Source organism: Aplysia californica, unplaced genomic scaffold (assembly GCF_000002075.1).
Source record: "Aplysia californica isolate F4 #8 unplaced genomic scaffold, AplCal3.0 scaffold01362, whole genome shotgun sequence".
NCBI classification, from domain to species: Eukaryota; Metazoa; Mollusca; class Gastropoda; order Aplysiida; family Aplysiidae; genus Aplysia; species Aplysia californica.
Window position 1 is genome coordinate 1 of NW_004798632.1, and position 22,519 is coordinate 22,519.

At 39.6% G+C, this 22,519-nt stretch overlaps 2 protein-coding genes across 2 annotated transcripts in view; one reads left to right on the forward strand and one right to left on the reverse strand.

Moving 5' to 3' along the window:
* Nucleotides 1–2,390: 2,390 nt before the first annotated feature.
* Nucleotides 2,391–10,401, reverse strand: LOC101857084 (translocon-associated protein subunit gamma). Its single transcript, XM_005112683.3, has 5 exons — nt 10,237–10,401; nt 7,340–7,466; nt 5,441–5,533; nt 5,054–5,185; nt 2,391–2,977 (listed from the first exon to the last, which is right to left on the reverse strand). The coding sequence occupies exons 1-5, from the start codon at nt 10,367–10,369 to the stop codon at nt 2,908–2,910; spliced, it is 555 nt and encodes a 184-aa protein (XP_005112740.1). The 5' UTR covers nt 10,370–10,401; the 3' UTR covers nt 2,391–2,907.
* Nucleotides 10,402–12,388: 1,987 nt separating this feature from the next.
* The window catches only part of LOC101858154 (centrosomal protein of 104 kDa), a gene marked incomplete in the record, with an annotated part of 38,985 nt that continues 28,854 nt past the window's right edge, over nt 12,389–22,519 (forward strand). The window contains 8 exon segments of the mRNA XM_035973526.1: nt 12,389–12,526; nt 15,982–16,120; nt 16,516–16,607; nt 17,339–17,420; nt 18,456–18,594; nt 19,238–19,303; nt 20,138–20,199; nt 21,706–21,815. Of these exon segments, the coding sequence (XP_035829419.1) occupies nt 16,008–16,120; nt 16,516–16,607; nt 17,339–17,420; nt 18,456–18,594; nt 19,238–19,303; nt 20,138–20,199; nt 21,706–21,815 (664 nt within the window).

Here is a 22,519-nt window from a genome sequence, read left to right on the forward strand (position 1 = left end):
ACTCAAAAGAATAAAAAGTGAGGAGTTTAGAAAAGGACTTCAATACCCCCCCCTCCTCCTCCCCTGTTGGTAAGACTAACCCTGACCCACCACCCAACCAGGTTTCCTGTTGGTTAGACTTTAGACTCTAGCACCCTCACCACACCCCATCCCTCTCTTTCCTGTACGGGTTGCCTAGGGTATTCATCTTTTACCTTTAGTGTCATACTTCTTACCCCCCCCCCTCCTCCGTTCAGACTTGTTGAAAAATATTTGGGATTTGTTTTGTTTTTTTGTGAAACGATATTTAGATATTGTGACTATATTAGATCTACATCTTTGTAAAACTACCCTGTACATTTGGTCTGCAACGGACGAATATTTGTAATAAACTTTTTGTTGGTGCTTATTGCAAAGTTAATTTCCCAATCTTGGTCTTTCGTACTTTATTATCTTTATGTGAGTGGTAGGTGTGGTTTGCTCTTTCTGCCCTATCCAGCAGGCACCATTCTCATCTCTCCTCCTTTTCTTTGTATGTTATTCTCTTGTCTAGAATATGACATGTAATTGTAATAGAAATCCGTCTAATCTTCGACACTTAACTGATCTATTTGTGATGCAAGTCCAGTAACACTTGTAAGTTGTACGGTACCAAAACTAAACTCTCGAACTTATTTATTGAAATTGAAACAAATTTCTCGACTCATGACTGTTATGTTTCACGTTCCCATCGACAGTACTAGTACTATTTAGATATTTCAAGAGGCTGGTTGCTTTGACCTTGCTCGACAGGGCCATCCCAGGTTGAATGTGATTTCACTGGCGTCAGTGGTGTAATGGTAAGGTGCTTCACTGTCACATGTAGGAGACCTGCTTGATTCCCGAGTTGGTAGAATTTTATCAAGTATCTCTATTTTTCTACTGGTGAATGTTTATCATTCTCAGTCCAGGTTTGATTCCGAAAGACAGGGTTCAAAGCCCGCATTCTAAAGTATCTAAAGTGAGTCAATGGGCGTGTAGTATGGCGTGTTAGACAGGGATCATTATGAACAAATTAAAAATATACTTAGGAAGAACATAAAGGTTTCATGGAACAGTGGCTGTTACTGTTAGTTAATAGTTAAGTTGTACATGTACTGGTGACCACCAAGACAGGTTTGTAATTTTTGTATTATCCGGTACTTGATGAAGGGTCTTTTGAAAACAAATCACACACAGAAAAAACCTGAAGAAGCCATTCTATATATTCTTTTTATAGTAGAGGGTTTTACAGCGCTCGTAACTGCATAAGGTCATATGAACACCAAGGGGTGGGTGTCAACAGAGAAGTCTTCACAGGGAATCAGACTTAGATTGCTCACCTCTCTAGCTTCAACAGCACAAGGTCTGCTTCGACTATCAAGACACCCCAAAATAGCAGGTCACAAGAGAGTGACAAACATACAAAGGAAGTAGAGGAAAATGACAATGGTAAGGACCAGGAAAGAAAAAGCAGCAGTTCCCTGTTGTAGATCAGGCACATTTATGAGCGTGACATGAGTCAGCCCATTTACAATTCTACTATGCTTGAACGAGAAATAGCCAAGGTGTCAGTCCTGAAAATATAATTGACATGTGTGTACATGACAGCACCCACTGTTCATGAACCAATTTAGTAGTTTCTTATCACTATTGGTACAATAAAGGCCATTACGTACAAGTACAAGTAAAAAAAAGAAAGGACAGAGACAACAGAAGTAAGATCTACCGGTAGCACGCCCCAACCACCTACATTAGCAGAGTGTAAAAACCCCAAATCCACAACAAAATCAAACGTCTAATCACTTTAAGCTGTAATTGTATTTAACAGTATTCTTTTGTACATGGGAGAAGCAACAAAGGTCCATTTTGTTTTCGACTCTGGCGTTTGAGGCGTGTCAGGCACTTTGGCATCGCACGACTCAGAAGACTTGAGTTTGATTCCAGAGTGGGAAGAACCTTCATTGACCATCTCCAGCTCTGTGCTGGGATGTTGTATCCCTCTCACCTTGGGTTGGCCCTGACACACAGGGTCAAAGCCAGCCTTGTAAATGATTTAAATTGTGTCGATGCCGGCATAAAGCATCTACATTCGAAAAAAAAATCAGCGTTAGTTCAAAGAGAAGTTATCAGACATCAAGTTTCTAAACTCTCAGCTTGGCCTCGAACAAGCAAGACATTGTAACATTTTCACTAGTTCTCAGATGGAAAGCCTTCCACATGAAAGCTTATGTTTCACACAAGTCAAAACTTATTCTGAACATAATAAGAGCTACACAAATAGGGGACATTTCAAAATTAAAGAATTCGAGCCAAAAACAAGACAAATATGATAGAAGCAATACTGGTAACTAAAAAGGCAAAAAATAAAAACAGCAAACCCTGAGACATCAAAGTATATGTGATTATCACGTTTATTATAAACAATCAGACATTCATTCCTAGGTCCGCCTTACACTTACAGTCTATCAAGAACATTTCAACAGATGTATACTTTCTTTGGTGAAAGTCTGTTGATAACAGAAGGACAGTCCAGCTGATGAAAAAGTTGATACCCCAATAACTAACATAAGACGCCAGCCTTCGGTCTATTACATTTTCTCCTGTTTGACAACAAAGTATTAATATTATGGTTGGTATTTTGTTTTTTTCCACAGTAAGTAAGTTTAAAAAACATCACATTCTGTTCATAATGAAAACAAATAGCTAAAAACAACAGCAAAGTGACAGGAGGCAACTTTTATACAAGAACCAGTGACCTAGACACACCCTTACACACACCCACACAATGTAACCATCAGCTCTCTCGATGACTCCACTCACTCTGTGATGACTGTAATAGAAAACCTTGCTGTTGTTGTGCTGCGAGCTCAGACCCCGTCAGGCCTTGAGATGTGAACTCACTCCCCCTCAGGCCTTGCTACTGGTGGAGAAAAGAGCCAACAAACCGGCGGCAGATGCCACAGAACAGCCATAGTTCCTGGACACTGGTCAAGGAATGTAACACAACTTCGGGGAATGGGGAAACTAAACTGATAGTTTTAGTAAGAGTTTTACGGCACTTGCAACATAATAAGGTTATATAAGTGCCCAAGAATAGATGTGTTACAAGAGAGTAACATACGGTACACAAAAAAGGAGGAGAGATAAGGACCATAGATCTTTGATGGAAGAAGGAGTAAACCACACCACAGCATCTGCCAACCACCCACGATTAATCTGAAATACTGAAACTAAATACTAAAATACTGTCTGTTTCAGTCAAGAGAAGGACATAGATGGATAAAATGTATACTGATGGTGCTGGAAACTGGAAGGAAATGAGGCAACTTCCAAAATTTTCTACAACCTTATTTCTTTTTACAGTAGTCTCCGCCTAAACGCACGCAGTCCAAAACACGCTCTGCTCAAATGCATGCTTTCGTTATCTGACGGTTTTTTTACGATATATTTTAGACGTACAAACGCACCGTCACTTCCTCTAAACGCACGTTCCGATCCGCGAAACACACCAACAGGTAAAGCTTAACAAGGGGAAATTTTCACTACAATCTGCTTAGCTTACATTAAGACAAGCCTAGAAAAACTGGATATTTGGCGAGACTGCCCGTCATACCGAACAAAGAGAGTGATTGACAGCGTTTTCACTCCCAACTTTCCAGACACATAGGTCTAGGACTGGTCAGTGAAAAGTCGGGGGGTTGAGGGGGGCCTGAAATGTTTTTTGATTGGTCACTGGAAATGCATCTTTGAGAGAAGGTTTCTGACTGGTGTTTGGGTGACTGCATGTAATGTTTAGTTAGACCTAGGCTGTACATACATGAATGCTGTAAAACACTAGATAGGCCTCTATTGGATTAAAGATTAGTCAAGTAAGCCTAATCAGCTGCGCTCAAAGAACTTTTAACGTACTTGTTCAACCAATCACTAGAGAAATGTTTCTCTGAATGTAGAGATCTATGATCCTGATGTCGTCCATGAACTTTCGGTCGCAGGGTGGTCGTTTGGTAGCTGGGCCGTCATCTCTATGACTATCATGAACAGTTTACTCTTAGGCTATCTGTTCCTGACATTTTATGGTGCAAATCATTACATTGAGTCTGTCTTTCTGCCCCCCCCCCCCCCCATATTAACACCTTTAAAGTCTTAACTGTAGTCAGGGAATCCTTCACACAACAGTCACGTGCCGTCACATTTTCGGCCAAAAGGGAGGTCACTAGAATACCAAGGCAATGAGGTGACTGCATCCCTTCCCCCCTTTGCAAAGGTTCATGTAAACGCCCACTCAGTATAAACACACACTAAGGAGCCCTCCATAGCATGGTGCGTGTAGGCGGAGACTACTGTACTATCCTGTAGATGTCTAGAAAGGTGCACATCAAATTATTCCATCTAACCACCTGTCCAAGGCAATGACCAGTACAAGCAACCCCTTCCTAACCTAACCCCTCTTCTCCCCTTTTGTTTCCATTTTATAATAAAAATGTGCAAGAGGAACACCTGACTAAGAGGAGTGGTAGTCTTAGACAGGATTTAAGGTACTTAATTCCATCTGTACATTCAGGCCCCGACCTTTACAAGACTACAACAATACAAGCATCCCACTTTGCCAACTAACAATGCTAATTTCATTTCAGTTGGAGGCACTCATAAATATTTTACAAAATCCCCCCCCCAAGAAAAAGAAGACATTAACCTTATCCGTACATCGTGTTTTACTATGGTATCCATACGACATGGGGAACTCTGTGCCAACTCTTTCCTAAGAGGACATTCACTCGTTAATCCGATCCGTATGCTTTGCAAAGCAGTCAGTCAAAATGATTTTTAGAGAAATACTGAAAGTTTCAAAGCGATCTTCATACTAGAAGTATTCTAAAATGTGCTGAATACAACCCCGGGGGTACAAAATGACACCAGGGCGTACAGATAGGATTAATATCAATCAAAATAAGGTAAGATTCCAATGACCTGTCAGAAAATCAACAAAACAATAAACATGAATGAATCCACGAACCACTTATTACCACTGTGTATGTGTTCACAAAAAGGATACAACACTGGGTTGAAATTTTTCAGAATGTAAAAGGAGGCCACGATCAACAGGACCAAGTACAAAGAGTTGTTGTAGAAAATGGAGAAAGTGGTGGCTTCGTAGTCAGCGACCTCGTTCTTCTTCCATAGAACCCTGTACAGAGAGAGAAATATACACTCACTGAACACAACAGAACAGTACTGGGCAGGATGTGTGTGTGTGAGTGCGCGCGTGCGTATGTGTGAGCGTGCTCGCATACATATATGTGGTTACCGTTTGAAAATATATTTCCAAACTCATACATTACAAACAAAATATAAACAAGTATAATTAAAAAGTCCCCCCCCCCCAACTAAAGTTGATCAAAGAAAAAGACATGTTTCTAAAATGGACAACAAACCAGAATACCTTTCATCCTTCTCCTTCTTTGTCATGCGCTTGTCATCAGCCAGTTTTTTCATCATTTCTTTTGCAACTGCATCTTCCCTTTTCAGAGCAATTCTGGGGACCAACAGGAGATGGGATTATATAATTTGAAGAATCAAAATAAAAAATCACACAAGTGATCAGTGCATTATAACCCCATTGTTACTTGTTAACTAATAAAAAACAGGAGCGCAACTACTAACTGCTATAGTAGATGATAGGGAGTCACAGGCAACAGCCTGAACAGCTGAATCATGCTGAATATATCAAAGTTACCTAATATTTCCAAACCGGCGAGTCACCTTGTCTATGAAGAACTGAGCACTGATACAAAGTAGGTTTCATCAAATTTGTGGTTGGAGCGGATAACACATTTACATGGCACGGTGAGTTTGAGAAAACAGCTTCAGTCAGAAGGCACAATGGAACTCGGAAGCAAATTCTCAACTTTTTCATTTTTGAAAACAAGTTCTTTGACAACCCATCCAGGGAAAACTCACCGCTAAGACATTATATCTCACATCAATGAGCAAAAACAATGTAGTATCACTGTAGTCATCCAATTGGCAACAGTGAGCCAGCATGAAACAGTTTGCACAAAACAGACAAAAATAAGACATTTGGCCTTGGACAGTTAGTAAGAGTAAACTGTAGAGAGCAACTGGTTTTTACATTATGTGACGCTCATTGTCACATAATGTAAAAATCAGTTGCACTGCAAATTGAAGAACCAGCTGTAGTTTTAGTAAAAGTTTTACGGCACTTGCAAAACAATAAATTAAAGTCATATATATAAGTGCCCAAGATTAAAGGGTTTTTTTTTCGGTAAGAGTTTTACGGCGCTTGCAACTGCATAAGGTCATATGAGCGCGCGGGACACACCTAATATTTTCAGTTGGTAGGAAATTTTGAACTTTGCCCGGGTGGCAGCCGAAGCCTACTCTTATCGATTTTAGAACACCAAGGGATCTTTAACGTGCGTAACTTACACACGGGCCCTCCGATATTTTTCGCCCTTGTCCGAGAAGGCTAGGTGTAGATCTTTCCTACCAGAAAATCAGGGGTGTGGCAGAAAGACAGCAGTAAAGAGGAGCCAAGGAGTAGCAGTAGAAAGGCTGCAGAAAGAGTCAGGAGCCCAGAGGAGGGGGCAAAGGAGGTGAGGGGTGGGGGCAGAAAGTGGAAACGAAAGCAGACAACAGAACATTGCTAGAGAGCAGGAAAGGAGGTGAAAGGAGACAATTTTAGAGAAGAAAATTTTTCGGTCGCTACCCGAATTCGAACACGGGACCTTTGAATGAGAGGCCAACACCGTAACCTCTAGGCCACAAGAGCCCCCAGATTAAAGGTGTTACAAAAAAGGAGAAGAGATCAGGAAGATAGATGTAAGGTAGGAAAAAAGGAGCAAACCATACCAGAGCACCCACCAACCACCCACGAAGAATCAGCAGTCGACAACCCATCAAACTAGCTACTGAACACCAAAAAGAAGAAGAAGCTCATCGTCAAATTAGCAATAGATATCAAGGAAAAAGCAAGAGTCAAAAATAAAAAATGGGCTAATAAGAAGTAGCAGCTACCACAGGTACCTTTCAGCCACCTATCATTCAGGCAAGAACAGACAAGAGAACAGTAAAGCAGGGTAGAACAAAAAGCAAGCCACCACAAGTGTGCCCACAAACTTCCTCTTTTGTAACTCCAGAACCACCTCCAGTTTTAAAAAAATGTTACACTATACGAACATGGTAACATTTTTATTAGGACACAAAAAAAACATGACATGATATGGAAAAGCAGAACAAGAGCTTTTACATCCCAGGGCCTCAGAACTCTTGCTTTTGGAATGACCTTTACTTCCGCAGTCAGCATGTCAAGTATACTTACTTGTGCTTAAGGATGAACTTGACATTGCGGTATGCCATAGCTACAAAGTAGGTGCTGACAATTGTTCCGATGATAAAGATGATGGCTGACTGGTAGAGATCCATCTGGTGGATGCGCCAGAATAACCCTGGGAGAGAAAGAAAATTGACATGCAGAAGGTGGAATACACAAATACAATACAATCAAACCTGCTATAATGACCAGTTGTCCAAAGCAATTACCTGAACAACTGACTATTTTCCACTACCCCCTTGAGTTTTTTTGTGTACCTTAACTCACTACTGTGCTCAGAAATCTTTTCCACCGACTTTTTGCCAATGGGCCAGTGATAAAATTGGTTGACTCTGTTTTGTTAAGTGTTATTTTACAGTGCTCACAACTGCATAAGAGCGGGCTGGATTACCTTAAACATTTTCAGTTTGGTAGTAATTTTTAATTTTGCAGGGGTGGCCAGTTGACACAAATACAATCGGATGTCGCAAAATATTGCTGAAAATAGCAGTAGAAATTCTTAAACCATACAAAAAATATATAGAGCCTGCTGCGCGTTTCCCGGTTGAAGTAGGTGGGCCGTATAAAAAGGGGCTCCTCTCTTCCCGGGAGGCCCCGGTCACACCCTACTGTTGTTGCAATTCCAGAGTTAAACGGCAACATAAAAAAGCATTATTATCGTCTGAAACAAAAACATGCAATAGGTATACAGTCAAACCTGTGTAAAACGGCCACCCACTGTCAAGGAGAAAAGTGGCCGTAAAGAGGGCATAGATATAGAACAAGAATTTCGACTATCAAGAACCAGTCTGGGTGTCATGATTCATATTATGAACTGACAGACTCAAATTATTGCTCAAACTCAGAGAAAAGCAATAACTTGAATGGCTCAAGTAGACCCAGGCACTGTGAGAGTTGTAACAACTGTGGTAGGGCAAGATGCAGTGACACTGAAAATCTGCCAGTATTGAACAGAAAGCTACAACATACACTGTTGAGGTATAATTTACTATCACCCATCCAAGTAGGTATAATTACTTTCACCCATCCAATGAAACACGAACACTATATATTTCAATAACACAGACTTGCAAAGTATGAGGGGTCCCGATTCCGCACACGGCCTGCACTAACGCGCGCTTTGCAGAAATTAAGCTCTCATCAAAATTCTGAAATGTGCTTCCAAGTTTTTGTCCTCTGGTGTTGCTTAACACCCCCCCCCCCCCCCCCCGGATAGTATCTTAAACCCAAAAAAAATCAATAATTTCCTCCCCTATTTCGTACATGTAGTCATATACTTCGCAATGCCGTTACTCCCACCAAAGACGGTCTTTCCTCACACGATGCCGCATTTATTTATGATGCGAATGCGCGCGGGTTCAGTGACCGGACACGATGGTGAGCAAGACAATCTAAAAATCGGACGACGCTGGTATTTTCTTTTCCACAAGTGACAGCCAAAGCGACGAGTCCCAGTATTTATTACATTTTATTTGCATGGCGACATTGCGTTTATGTGTGTGTGCGTGTGTGTGTGTGTAGGGGTATTATTAACCACAAAGAACTGCACAACCTGCACGCCACTAATGTTGCGTTATCAGACAACTGCTGGCAAACTTTTCGGTGGTAGCGAAAGAGAAAGTAGATCTTGATTTTCCGGATCGAGCCTCGGTGTCACATACGCTTCCGCCATAGCTGCCCGCGTGAAAGTGAAACGTACTCTCTGGACGGGGAAAAGCTGAACGCAAATCAATTATTTTCAGGAAAATTTCAAACGTAACTGTAGAATATCAAATTATGGGTTAAAACAGGGGGGCATGCCCCTCTAAACCCCCCCCAGATTTTCTTTTACCTCAGGGGGCCCCCCTGGAACCCCCCGATTTGTCCAAAGCACGTCTATCTCGATTAAAAACAATAAAATATAAATACCAGTAGCCCGGTTTACGCCCTGCGTGTAGCTGAGAAAACACGCATTCATTAGCAATGCCCACCGAGCGCATTTTGTTCTGTCGATTTTTGGCCCCCGCCGCGGGGGTGTTTCGTGGGACGCACTAACGCAAAAGTTGTTGTCTTCAACTCGCTTCTCGTGAATGGATATGAATGAAACTTGGCAGCCAATCAGAAAAGAGGTCAATCTCGTAGTATGTAGTTTGACAACATTGTACCCATCCTAGAAGCAGTCGAAAACATTTGCGAAAGTGGTTGATGTGGTGCGCATTGAAGATTTTTCTGAGCTGTGATTTGTCAAACTGACTGATACGTTGTACACCATTTTCCTTTATTCTCTTAAAATTTCAAGCTTCTGTGTTTAGCGGTTTTAGCGTAATCTTAAAAAATGTGGGAGTAACTAAGGGAAAAAGCGGCATTGCCATTTGCGCGTGCTGGGTGAACGACCCGGCGGCTGGGAAATTTCCACTGGGTGAAGTCATCAGCCATCGGTCGCCTCAGGCGCTACAAACGAGGCCCCGCTTATGTGAACCGGAAAAGGGGGGGAGGATACTTGAAAACTAAACGGGGGCCTTGATAACTTGTTTTTGTTGCATTTTAGTCACAATCATTCATCAAGGCAAAATAAAAAGGTGGCCGTCATTCGTCATTGCAGGTTTGAGTTTGACAATAATTAATCTAGATCTAGATCTAGATATCTAGATTTTCTAGAACTTGAAATTCAGGAGTTTCTTTTTAAATCGTAGACTCTGTGTGTTTTTATTTTCAAGACAATCACTTTCAAGCCGGCGGTACTGCAACGTATGGCATGGCAACTTCGAAGTCGAAGTAGACGTGTCTTAGTTTTTAATTTTTGAGTACGAGTATGACAGTATTATTGACAGTTCAGTATGGACACACGCCTCTTCTGACCGGCGTCGATTTAAATGCAAAAATTGGACAAATTACAAACGACTTACACATGGGAATGGCTGAGACAATAAGAGCATTTCCATAAAACAAAGCTGAGGACTTTGTAGAAACATTTCTGCTAAAGTCTTGGAGTAAAAGTTCCTCCTCGCGGGACAGCTTGTTCTGCTTTCCTCCTGCCATGGTGCTGCTACGTGAAAAGTAAACCGGAAGTAAAAGACCGTAAACGTTGCAGACGTTCAGTTAAAATTTATCTCGGAGAAAAAAGAGAAACGATATCCCATTCCATAGAATAATATTATTCTAAGATCAAATACATAATAGAAAAATCCTTAATATATTTTTACTCAAATAACTTCATGACTAAGTTTTGGGTTGAAAATGGCAGAATTATTTGTTCTACTGTGTAATAATGCGTTCTTGTCTTACATAAACAGTAGCGTTGTTGTTACCATAGACTTGTACTCCTAGATTGCATACTGTCATGGTCACCTGCTTCCTTAATTAAAAAAAACAACAACTACGAAGCGAGTAGGTACACAACAGGCCACACTATTAGAATCTACTCCCAATATGAAAGCCAAAATACCAATCTCTTTACAGTCGGGTGTGAACCGCACCATTCCCCTTATTATGCCCTTCATTCATCTCAAATTGAATCAAAATTAAATGGTGCCATTAGAAACTATCACTTTCTATTTAAAAACAAACAAACCCAACAAAACCTCGGTGCGAAACGTACTCACCATAGACAGTGCTATTATCACCAAGTGAAAGGCAATGAGCCCCGCAGAAGCATTTTGAATAATGGGTTTTAATTAGGATTAATTGAAGGGGTAGAATTTATTTTAACGTTTTATCAGACCAGTTAAATTTAATTTTTGTCCTTGTCGTCCAAATCAGTTTTTAAAAACTAAAAAAATAGTAATAAAAAGTTTACCAGGTTCGGCTTAAAATACAATGAACAAAGGAGCATATACTACTACTACTACTACTACTACTACTACTACTACTACTACTACTACTACTACTACTACTACTACTACTACTACTACTACTACTACTACTACTACTACTACTACTACTATTATTATTATTATTATTATTATTATTATTATTATTATTATTATTATTATCTTATGCAGTTGTGCGTGCCGTAAAACCTCTAGATCTACTAAAACAAAAAACATTATTACTAAATGTCTAGATATTTGTCCTGTCTTCATCTTTCTACTCGCACAGTTTTATTAGTAGAGGGTTTTACGGCGCACGCAACTGCATAAGGTCATATGAGCGCCAAGGGGTGGGTGTCAGTGTCAACAGAGAAGTCTTCACAGGGAATCAGACTTAGACTGCTCACCTCTCTAGCTTCTACAGCACAAGGTCTGCTTTTCTCACAGTTTGAACAGCTTGTTGATATTAACACTTTTTGCTTTAGAATTTTCCCCATATAATATGACGACAGCGACACCAACAACAACAGAAGAAGAAGAAGAAGAAGAAGAAGAAGAAGAAGAAGAAGAAGAAGAAGAAGGAGAAGGAGAAGGAGAAGGAGAAGGAGAAGGAGAAGAAGAAGGAGAAGAAGAAGGAGAAGAAGAAGAAGAAGAAATACTAATACTACATATAGCAATTTATTAACATATATTAGTTATTTCAAGAATAGTATTAAAAGTGGCAGCTACTGCAGCAGCTGCAATTAGTGGGTAATGTATGCTGAAATCAACACAACTGCAATTCACACATTTTCATAAGGAGATATGTTTCAAACGTTACTTTTGGCTGTGTGTCTCCCTCTTTGCTTCCAAAACAAGAATTTAAAGAGAGTGGTGATTTTTTTCAAGCCAAATTGAAAGCGCCAACAAAGCTGGGAACACAGAAAAATAAATCTTAATTAAAATAGTCGAGCTCGCACGGCAACTTGTAGCGCAAACTCAAACGGCGCGCCTGTAGTGAAATCAGAAATACGTCATAGTGCACAATTTAAGATTTTGTAACACAAATCTATGGGTATAGAGCTCAAAGAGCTTTTGTCTGATTGTCTGACTTTGTTATTATTTTTATTTTGTGCTATATATTATAAAGAATTATATAAAGTTGCCTAGTATTACAGTAAATTAAAAATCAATTTTGAGATTTAAAAAATCAGTCCTTTAAAAAATGGTAAGATCTCGAAGTACGAGACTAAAGTCGCCATTTTTAACCAATGTACACAAATGCTTGAATAATGGTTGTTAAGTGAGATTCCTTCGAATGGTCCATTGGCCTCTGCAAGAGCTACCGCAAAACCGTTCTAACGGAGAGACCCCTACAAACTTATGCTTTCCCATGTAGTCACATAGAGTGAGTGATGGGTATTTTGGCTTTATTTATTGAGTTGTCGTGACTCGACCGATAGATCTGACGGCTTTGTCGCTTTGTCGGACTGATGTCGATGGTGATTCCCATTCATTCTGTCTCTGACTGGGACTGGGATGTTTACATATAGATCTAGATCTAGATCTACATCTAGATCTAGATCTATTTCATTTTAATTTCATGATGTTTAAGTAGGGGTAAATTAGAGAAAGTCAGGGGAAATTAATGAAACAAATTGGAGTGGAGAAGTAGTAGCAGTAATACCAAGTTGTAGTTAGTCCTTTGGCTTTGGCGAGGCCAGGCAGGGAAGGAAAGAATGTGCTGCTGCCAACATTTTGGCGCTTGTTGGATAGTTCTCACCCCGCAATTGTTATTCGCCGGTTTTGGCCTCAAGAGTAGGGGGGTTTCAGGGGGGGCTTGTCCCCCGACCCATTAAAGATATTGTGGGGGGTTTCAGGTGGGCTTGCCCCCCTGAATTTTACCATAATTTGATGCTTTGCAGTGCCCCAACCACGGGATAGTTCAGAAGAACGAAGAAGTTGTTAGGTTTACATTGAAGCTAATGAGAGCATACTAAGCCGGCTTCTGACTGGCTGTATATATAGTGACGTATGAACACATAGGCCCACCAAATTTAGTAATATGACCAGGCCTAGTGGAATGTAGTTGGAAATCTAAGTCACCATTTAGCGAGCGAGTGGTGATCTCTGTTGTAGAGCTGAGACTGAGGCGAGGCAAAGATCTGTACAGAAAAAATCCGCGGTAGTTCACTAGTTTCTACTCCCTGTGTCAACTATAGGTCCTGACATATTGTTCTAGTGCCTTGTTAATCAAGTCATTGTAAAATAGATACGTGTAGTCTAAATGACTCTAGATCTGGCGCTTTTTCGGTAGTTCCCACCCCGCAATTGTTATTCACGGGTTTTGGTCACAAGAGTAGGGGGGTTTCAGGGGGGCTGCCCCCCTGACTTAATAAAAATAGGAAGGGAGGTTTCAGGGGGGCATGCCCCCCTGAATTTTACCATAATTTAATGTTTTGCAGTTGTTAGGTTTGATATCTTAGCTCACCGTGAATCAAACGTATAGATCTAGATCTAGATGTAGGTCAGGCTCAAAAAAGGGGGGTGCGAACTTCCGAAAAAGCACCCTAGATCTAGTAATACATTTTAGCCAATCAGAAGCCGGTGTAGGCTATCGTCCTCTTGACATCGTTTCATTGATATATTTTAGCCAATTAGAAGCCGGTGTAGTGTGCTTTCGTTAGCTCCATGTGTTAGGTTTGATATCTTAGCTCGCCGCACATCTAACATGCAGGCTTGATCTAGATTTCTAGATGTACCTAGATCTAGGCTCAAATTTAAAGAGGGGTGGGAACAGCACCAACATGTCTTGGTGCTTTTTTGGTAGATCTAAATCTAGATTCTAGGATCTAGAATTTCCCCCCCCCCCTTTTTTTGACCTATTAACATATTCAAAATTCGCAAAATTGTGCTCCATTTAGTATTCGAGAAGTAGGCTCTAGGTAAAAGTACTAGATCGAGGTAATCAATTTGTCAGAATTACATAAAATTAAACACTATGCCCTACGCCTAGAATCTAGGCCTAGTGTTGTTAATTGCAATCATGAAGTGCGTCTGGGAAATTGACTGTCGTCCAGACTGTCGCCATTGTTGTTTTTGGTCGGAATTGGAGGTACAATTTGGCCAACCATTCTTTGTACAAAACAGTACTGCCAAGTTGGAAAGTGAACCATTTTCAGTGCCTTTTACTGTTACAAATAAGGGTTTAATATCAAATAATTTTCGTTCATGTTAGGCCCTGTAATACTTAAGTCGAAATCTCTTGAAATATTCGATCTAGGCCGATATCAGTTAATTTTAACTCAATTATATTCTCGAAACAGGAAAAAGGCAAATATAATAATTTGGGGATGGGAACTACCGAAAAAGCTACCATTTCTTTTTTTGTAAATTTTTACTGATGTACCCACAGACAAAAGCAGTACTTTTGGTGACCTGACTCGTTAAAAAAAACAACTCTTGTCCTGCGTCTGTGCTGAGATGCGAATCTTATCAGCAACCGATTATATCGGATGTTCCGGGGCGGCCGCCGGGGTCAGTGTTTACTGTTGGTGTACAGCATGCGCGCCGGGAAACTTGTGTTTTCGCCATAAATGCCATGGGAGTGTGTTAATCGATGATGAAAATAACGCTCTATCTTACATAGGTTTCTATTTATAAAGTGTTACAAACACATAAATAACCCCCTCTCATAAGCTGATAAGACATTACGAGTAGTTATGCCCATTCGAATAACCTTTCTAAATGCTCTTGTTGTTATGAATGACCTGGGGTTTGAAAGGGGTTATTATAGGTCAATTTCCAAATGTTTTGCGCTCAAATTGTTCTGTGTAGCTGCACAGTGGTATTCAAAATTATTAAACAAGCTTATTTTTTATCAGGTAGTATCACAATGGCTTCTTTAAGGTTGACTAGGTCTACGGATCAGGCTATTGCAGAAATTTATCAAGATGCAGACAGTGATGAAACAGATTTCAATTCATCTGAAGAAAGTTTTTGTCATAGAGGTCTAATCTCAAAGATGGCAGGGATTTCGAATACGGAGATGGAATTTAAAAAAATCTCTTTTCTACAGAATACTTACAACTAAAAATGAGTAATACCAATGGATTGTATGTTCATTTCTCTTTTATTTGACATATACTTTGCTATCTAGTCCTCTTATAGTAAAGTAAGCGAGCTATAGCCGGTCAAAAAGCTGACCGTGTCATACACAGCCACTGTGGAAATTTCCGTAGCACATGCGGTAGAATTATGGTTAGCAGCCAAGGGATTAAATTTATTCATTACCGTAATTTATAATAACAGTCAAAAGACTTTCCAAAAATGAGAATTAGAGTGTCTACTCTAATGCTGTGATCTGTTTATATATTTAAATTGATATTGAATTCATTAATCTTAATCAGGGTCAATTTTGAGAATGATAACTCATATAACACACTACACAGTTGTTAAGTTCTACATTAATGGCATTATTTACAACTTTGTTAAAATTTATTCATGATCATAATTTATTACAGTGAAAGACTCTCCGAATGAGAATTAGAGTATCTACACTAATGCTGTGATCTGTTGTATTATTGATGTTGAATTCATTAATCATAATGATTGTCAATTTTGAGAATGAGAACTCAGAACACACTACACCGTTGTAAAATGTACTGCCTTAACACTTTTCCGCCTCATCTCGCCGATCGGCTATGTTTACCTCCCAATTTCTTTGGATTTTCCCCCAAATGTGATGGCAAAGTGTTAATGGCATTATTTACCATGCTTACAAAGCTAAAGCTAAAGTACGTAGGCCTACAGTACGTTGGCTCCTGGGGGATGAAGACGATGACATTTGTATTTTATGTTCAGGATTGCAAACAGCAAGGAAACAAAGAATGCCTCATAAGCTTCATTTTAAAGTGATCCATGCATCTGGCCAAGATGATGTTTACAGAGCATTGGAGCTTAACCATCACAGTCCCCTCACAAAGGGATGGCAATCGGCAAGGTGAGTTATGATGTCACTTGTGTGTTTTTAACGGAAGTATATATTATTTAACACCACTGCCAGTGTCGCGAAAAGGAATGTAAAACTTCAGTTGTTATCTTTTAATAACTTACCGTGGGTCAACATAAATTATATCATTTGTAAAAATATCAATGCTGTGAGATTGTTTCTTTTCTTGTTCACATTTTTTTTCTAGCATTCAAGTACAAAAAGCTTAAAGTGATTCAGATATGGTGATGGCTTTCATATTTATGTTTGTGTTTTTTTTTACATAATTGAAGACCTACAGTTTTACACGACGTACACTGTTTTAAAAAATCGGCACAGCTTTCAGCCTTGAACTTTGTGGCTATCTCATCGCAAACTCTATTTTTTAAACATTTTTGTTGTTGCAGGTTTTGCTTGTTCCCCCAAGACATAGTCATACAACTCGAGTCCCGGGCCAGATTACGGAAAATACAAGTCTTATCACATCAGTACCTTGTCCGTGAGTATGAGTCTACTTTTTTGTGGAATAGTAAAATCGAAAGTTCCTCTAACTTGTAGCTATTATATAGTAGGCCTTCTTCATTATAGGTAAGTTAATTCTCTTTGCATTGTTTAGTTTTCTGAGTGAAATTTAAAGATGTTTTCAAGTGTAAAGAATATTATGCTGGGAGATCGCCAAAGTTCCAGCATTGATGATGAGCTTATAGATGTAAATAGTGTGGCATTCATGAAAATATATATTTGTAGTGATAAGATATAGCCTGCAGTTTATTTTTTTAGATATGTAGATATGTTGCAACATGGATTTTATTGTGTATTAGATAATGTGGCCTTTGTTACACAGAGAAGAGTACCTATATCAAAGGTCACGCTTGCTAAATAGTCAAATAGAAATAAAATGCTTGATACTTGTTTGGAAAAGGTGACGGTGAACTGTTAATATTACAACCCTCACACCCCCCACACACCCTCTCAGAAAGATGACTCCGTGAAAATCTGACATGTACGCAGAAGTTAAATTGCTGCTGTCATTACTCAACACAAGAAAGTCTTTTGGTGTAAGAAACTTCTGAAAATGTCGTCGAATGTTGAGCATGGAGGGATAAATTTATAGTGTTATCCTTCCTTATGAGATGAAAGCAATTCAACATTGTTTTGTTGATGAGGGAAAACTTATGAATGATATTGTCACTAAATTATATGAATTATTCCCCCTGTCTTTGTTCACAGCTACCAAAATAGAATTCTTTGTGGGAGATGTTCCCGACGGCTCTTTGTTGTCTCTTGACAGTGCAAGATATGCAAGACTGGGGTAAGATTTCACATTGTTATAGAAAACTTAAAGGCCTTGAACATCTTTCTTTAACTGGAAAAAATAGAGCGAAGGAGGGAGAGGAAGGCAAAGAACAACTTTTTTCGAAAGTTTGAACAGATGGAAAGCAGTGAAAGATCAGGATAAGTTTTTTTTAGAGCATCCAAGCAGAGAAGTGAGTGGTAAATCATAATTGCAGATGTCTGTTTCAGATCTGGCATTTGATATTGATGGTTCTTTTTCATTAGATATGCAAGGTTTTGATAAGATTTTTGGGTGTTTTAAGATTGACTCTTTTGGTCAGATACGAATGAATTGTTGTATAATGTTGGATAGTGATATGATCTTTATAATGTCCTTGCATCAAAAGAAAGAAGAGGGGATGAGGAGAAGAGGACGGGGAAATTTCACAAGTTTCTATAAATTCTATAAGATGATACTTTGTTGATCTATTGCCTTACAAATGGGCAAACAATGCACTTTCACTGCATATGAACAAGTTTTTTGGTGTTTACCTGCGTCCAAGTTATCTGATTATTTCAATATTAGAATGAGTTCAGTACTCATTAGTTGGGTGAAACTTGTTGACGAAGTGAGTGGAAACTGATGTCTTTGGTGCAGTGGTTAGGTGCTTTTCTATCGTATGCAAAAGACTCTAATTCGTTTCCTGCGTGGGTAGAATTTCTGTAGAATATCTTGGTCTGACTGCTAGGACATTGTATCCCTCTTAACCCGAGTTGGCTCTGATAGCCAGGGTCAAAGGCCACCCCCTAAATGATCTAAACTGTGTAGAGGAGGGTGTTTAATAAACACCTACTTTTCAATAAATTTATGTATGGTTAGTGGAAAAAAGAAATGAGGCCTTTCAGCAGCCACTCAAAATAAGTTTGAAGCTACTTTTAATCATGTGTCAGAACACCGAGGGTGGAGGGTGGTATGGTGCTAGAATAACAGACTTTAGAGGCGCGATAACTCAGATGATTTGTGAGAATTTAAAACCTGATCTTGACATAAGGCATGTTTGTTATTTTGCAGGTATGTTTCTCTCTCTGACAACGAAAAGACTGGCTTCAAGGCCAGAGAACTCAAGTCTGTTCACGTGGACGCTGTCGGGCATTACTTGAAGCTCAACATTCACAAAAATCACGTTAACAAACACAATCTGTATAATCAGGTACGTCAATAATGTTCTTGTGACTTGAAACTGAACTTTAATTTTTTAAAAACCCGCATGAATTTGTACATGTCTAACCCGGTACGTCTATATTATATTGTTCCTAAGGTTGGGTCAAACAATGTGTTCGTTGATGAGAACCTCTTTACTGTCTGTCATATTTTTTTCTTTGATGGACATTTTGATGAAAACTGTTTCCAACGGCTGGGTGGAGGGTGCCACTGGTTGCTTGTACGGATCATTTCCCCTGCATTTAATGGCTGTCGTTGCTTTGAGATTTGTTTTTTTGCTTTCGTTCCTTGTCTGTAAGCTCAGTCTTTGTCTCTATAAACCAAGGTATGGTGAATAAAAATTATCATGGGCTTTGATTGGACGAGGTGAAAATGAACATTAGTTATCTGAAGTTTGATCAAAAAAACATAATGTAAATATTATTTTATAAATTAAACAGTTTTTGGAGGTATTACTAAGAGATGATGTTTGATTGATTTTGATAATATTTCAATCTGAGTGGGGTTTTTTTTCTTTACTTATAAAACTCTGTTTCTCCTTAATAGAAGAAATGAGTTTTTTCTTGTGACAGTGACAATATGTTTTTTCATTGGATGTTTGATTTTGATTGGTCCCATTTGTGTTTTCCCAGGTTGGGTTGATCGCCATCAATGTGATAGGAGATGAGCTGCACAAACCCTTCGATATCGTGGACCCGGTGAGCAGTGTGTGGCTAATCATAAATGTTTTATGTCCCCCATCAATGCGCGTCCGATCTCAGATAGTTTAAGAGGCAGGCTGCTCTGATCGGGCCTGTAAGGGCCAACCTTCTCTGAGTGGGATACAGCATCCCAGCAGACAGACGAAGGTACTCTATGAAATAACTTCTCTACATGGGAGTTGAACTCGTGTCCTCTGCATGCAATGACGAAGAGCCTAACAGTGTGTTTCTGTCTGCTGGTGATGCTGGGAGTTAGGCTGACAGGACCGTAAATGTTTTTTACTTTCTTAGAAACACCAGAATGGAATTGTCTTGGTGGCTTGTATATCTGTATGGCTATCCGACAAAGGAAGTGGGTTTTTGTTGTTGTTGTTTTGTTGACCAAATATGTGAATAAATAGAGACTTTCTTTTTTTCCGTCTCTCCCAATTCGTTCTCTCTCTCTCTCTCTCTCTCTCTCTCTCTCTTTCTCTTTCTCTTTCTCTCTCTCTCTCTCTTTCTCTTTCTCTCTCTCTCTCTCTCTCTCTCTCCCTCTCTCTCTCTCGTGCGCGTGCTCTTGCTCTATCTATCGCTCTTGGTCTCATTTTTTTACTTAATCTCTCCCTATTTCTCGCTTTCTTTTCTTCTGTCGGATCCATGTATGCAGATGTGTGGTCATTGTTTTGGGACGGGGGTGGGGGGAGGGGGTGTAATAGCGGGGTTGGTGCTATAATCTTGCAGGAACAGGAAACAGGTGGCTGTAATTGTCAATGCGCACAAAGATATGGAGGGGTGTGATACTTCACTTTTATTGAATATTTTTATCATACTTTTTTGTTATTTTCTCCTCAGGATGTGTTTCTGGGTGATGAGCGAGTGGACAGTGACCCAGCCATAGAGGGACTGTACAATAAGTGAGTGATGTATAGAGACAATGTGTGAGGAACTGTACAATAAGAGTGATTTATTAGCTGTGCCAATCGGGCTTCCACACGCAGCAGAATTTTGGTCCCAATTTGCCGGTGAATTTTTAGATCGGGTCGGAACGAAGGTAACTAACTTTCTCAAACTCGATCTGCTCTATTTCTGGTCCAATATAAATGAAACTTGGCAACCAATCAGAATATAGGGCAAACTAATGATATGTGGACATTGCAGTTTGCACACTTAAATTAACCTATATTTTTGGTGTCGGAAACTCTTTCATATCGGGTATACGGAAAACTGTAAGGAGCTTGATTTTCAACGTCAAGAATGTGAGTGATCTATCTTTCCTCTATAGTGTCCTTATATTTGAATGTTCTGTGTCAAGTAGTTGTTTAGAATTTATCCTAAATGCACCACTATCCCCCTATCCAAAGCGTCTTCGTACAGAGCCCGACCATTTTCCCCTTCCTCCCTTGGCAAATGTATGTGACCTACAAATCCCCGCATGACTATTCCGAGCCCGTTCATTGGTCACTTGAAATAGGGCAATGGTGGGCAAGCGCATCCATTTGTTTTTCTCTCTGTTGCTCTGTAATATCGCAATAGGGGTATTCTGAGGCGAGGCTTAGGTGTTCGCGTCTCAATGGGAAAAAAAGGTTTTTAATTTTACAGCATGCAAGATTGAATTGAATTGTATTTTACGGTTGGCGTCGTCTAAAGTCATCAAAGAAAGCTTTGCCATTATTTAGTCACGCTGCCAATATATTTTTAAAGATCCCATGTTGTTATACGATGCTATGAATAAAATGCTCTCATCCCCGACACTCGATTTTTGCAAAATCGTCATATGTACACCAAAATTTTCATTATAACAAAATAACTACGAAATGGTAAGTAAATCAAACTGCGGAAATGATTTCTCCATCCAAAAACACATTAGGTAGCCAAGTTTCTTTCTAACACTCTGATTAATTACTGAGATGTCATCTATTTTCTTACGAATTTGCTGTTACGTGGTCCACTTTTTAGGAGTATTTTCTAATATGTGGGTCATCTATATTTTGCCTGACCTTTACTTTTTTATTTATGAAAGGATTCTTTAAATTCAAAAAGCATAATTATTAGAAATTGAAAACTCTTTCTTGGGTACCAAGATTATGGTTTTTCTCTTTTTCTCTTTTGGTAAGTGTTTTACGGCGCTTGCAATGTAAAATAAACAAAATAAACAAGTCCAGTATAGGATTAATAGAGAGAAAATAAATGCAAGACTATATAATTAGTTAGTAACGTAATGAGTGAGAGAGAATAAGTGAAGGATTGTAAAATGAACAAGTTGAATATGCAAGTGGATGGACAAAGGAAATACGGACAGATGGATAGATTGATGTGTACATGCATTTATGTACGTTTGCTATGGTAAACCAGATTTCCGGAAAGCTGTAAATAAAAGTGAAATTTCAAATCTTTTCCCTGTCTATTGTTGTTCCCCCCAGACCCGACTACATCTCTCCACTAGACGACCTTGCCTTTGACATGTACCAGGATCCCGAGATTGCTCAGATCATCCGCAGACTGGAGAGAAAGAAACAGGAAGCTGTTCTACGTAGGTTTTGACATGAAGGTCTTTGTTTTGTCTGCCAGGCAACCCCCCAAAAAAGTTAAATATAAAAGAAAGAGAAGAAAAAGATGGCTTTAGCATTTATTGTATTTTGGTCTGAGCAGAGATGTTAGGTTGACAAGGACGTCTGTGCCAGGGCAATGATAATATATACAATGGTGAACTGTCTCAAAGTTTAGCTTGTCGCAGTTGGGCCCCGTCACATAGCTCCTTTATTAATCTAAGGTTTAATGTGTTGTATTCAGAATATTCCACGCTGGTCTCCCATCCTAAACCTTTGAGCACTTGACTCCGGTACACCGGTGGCACGTAAAACTGTCCGTATGCCTAGTCACCGGTACAGCGGTGAGCGAGAACCCGTCCCCAACCCTGCCCGCCCGAGACAAAACGCTTACGGAAAACAGTGTTTACTACACAAGACATTGATTTTTTTGGGGAAAATCTTTCTGAATTAGATGCTGGTATATTTACAAGAACTACCCTGAGTGGGATTTGGAATGTGATTCTGACGATCATATGAATGTTAGTAATATATTGCTCAGGAGCTCAGGCAGAGGAGCATGGTAGCCTCAGGAAGTCAGGGCTCAAAGGGTTAAACCTGTCATGTCTATGTTGCTTGTCATTGTCTTCTAGCCTTTGTTCACAGACCAGGAGATCACCAAATCTGTTTTCAACTCTAAAAGGGTGTT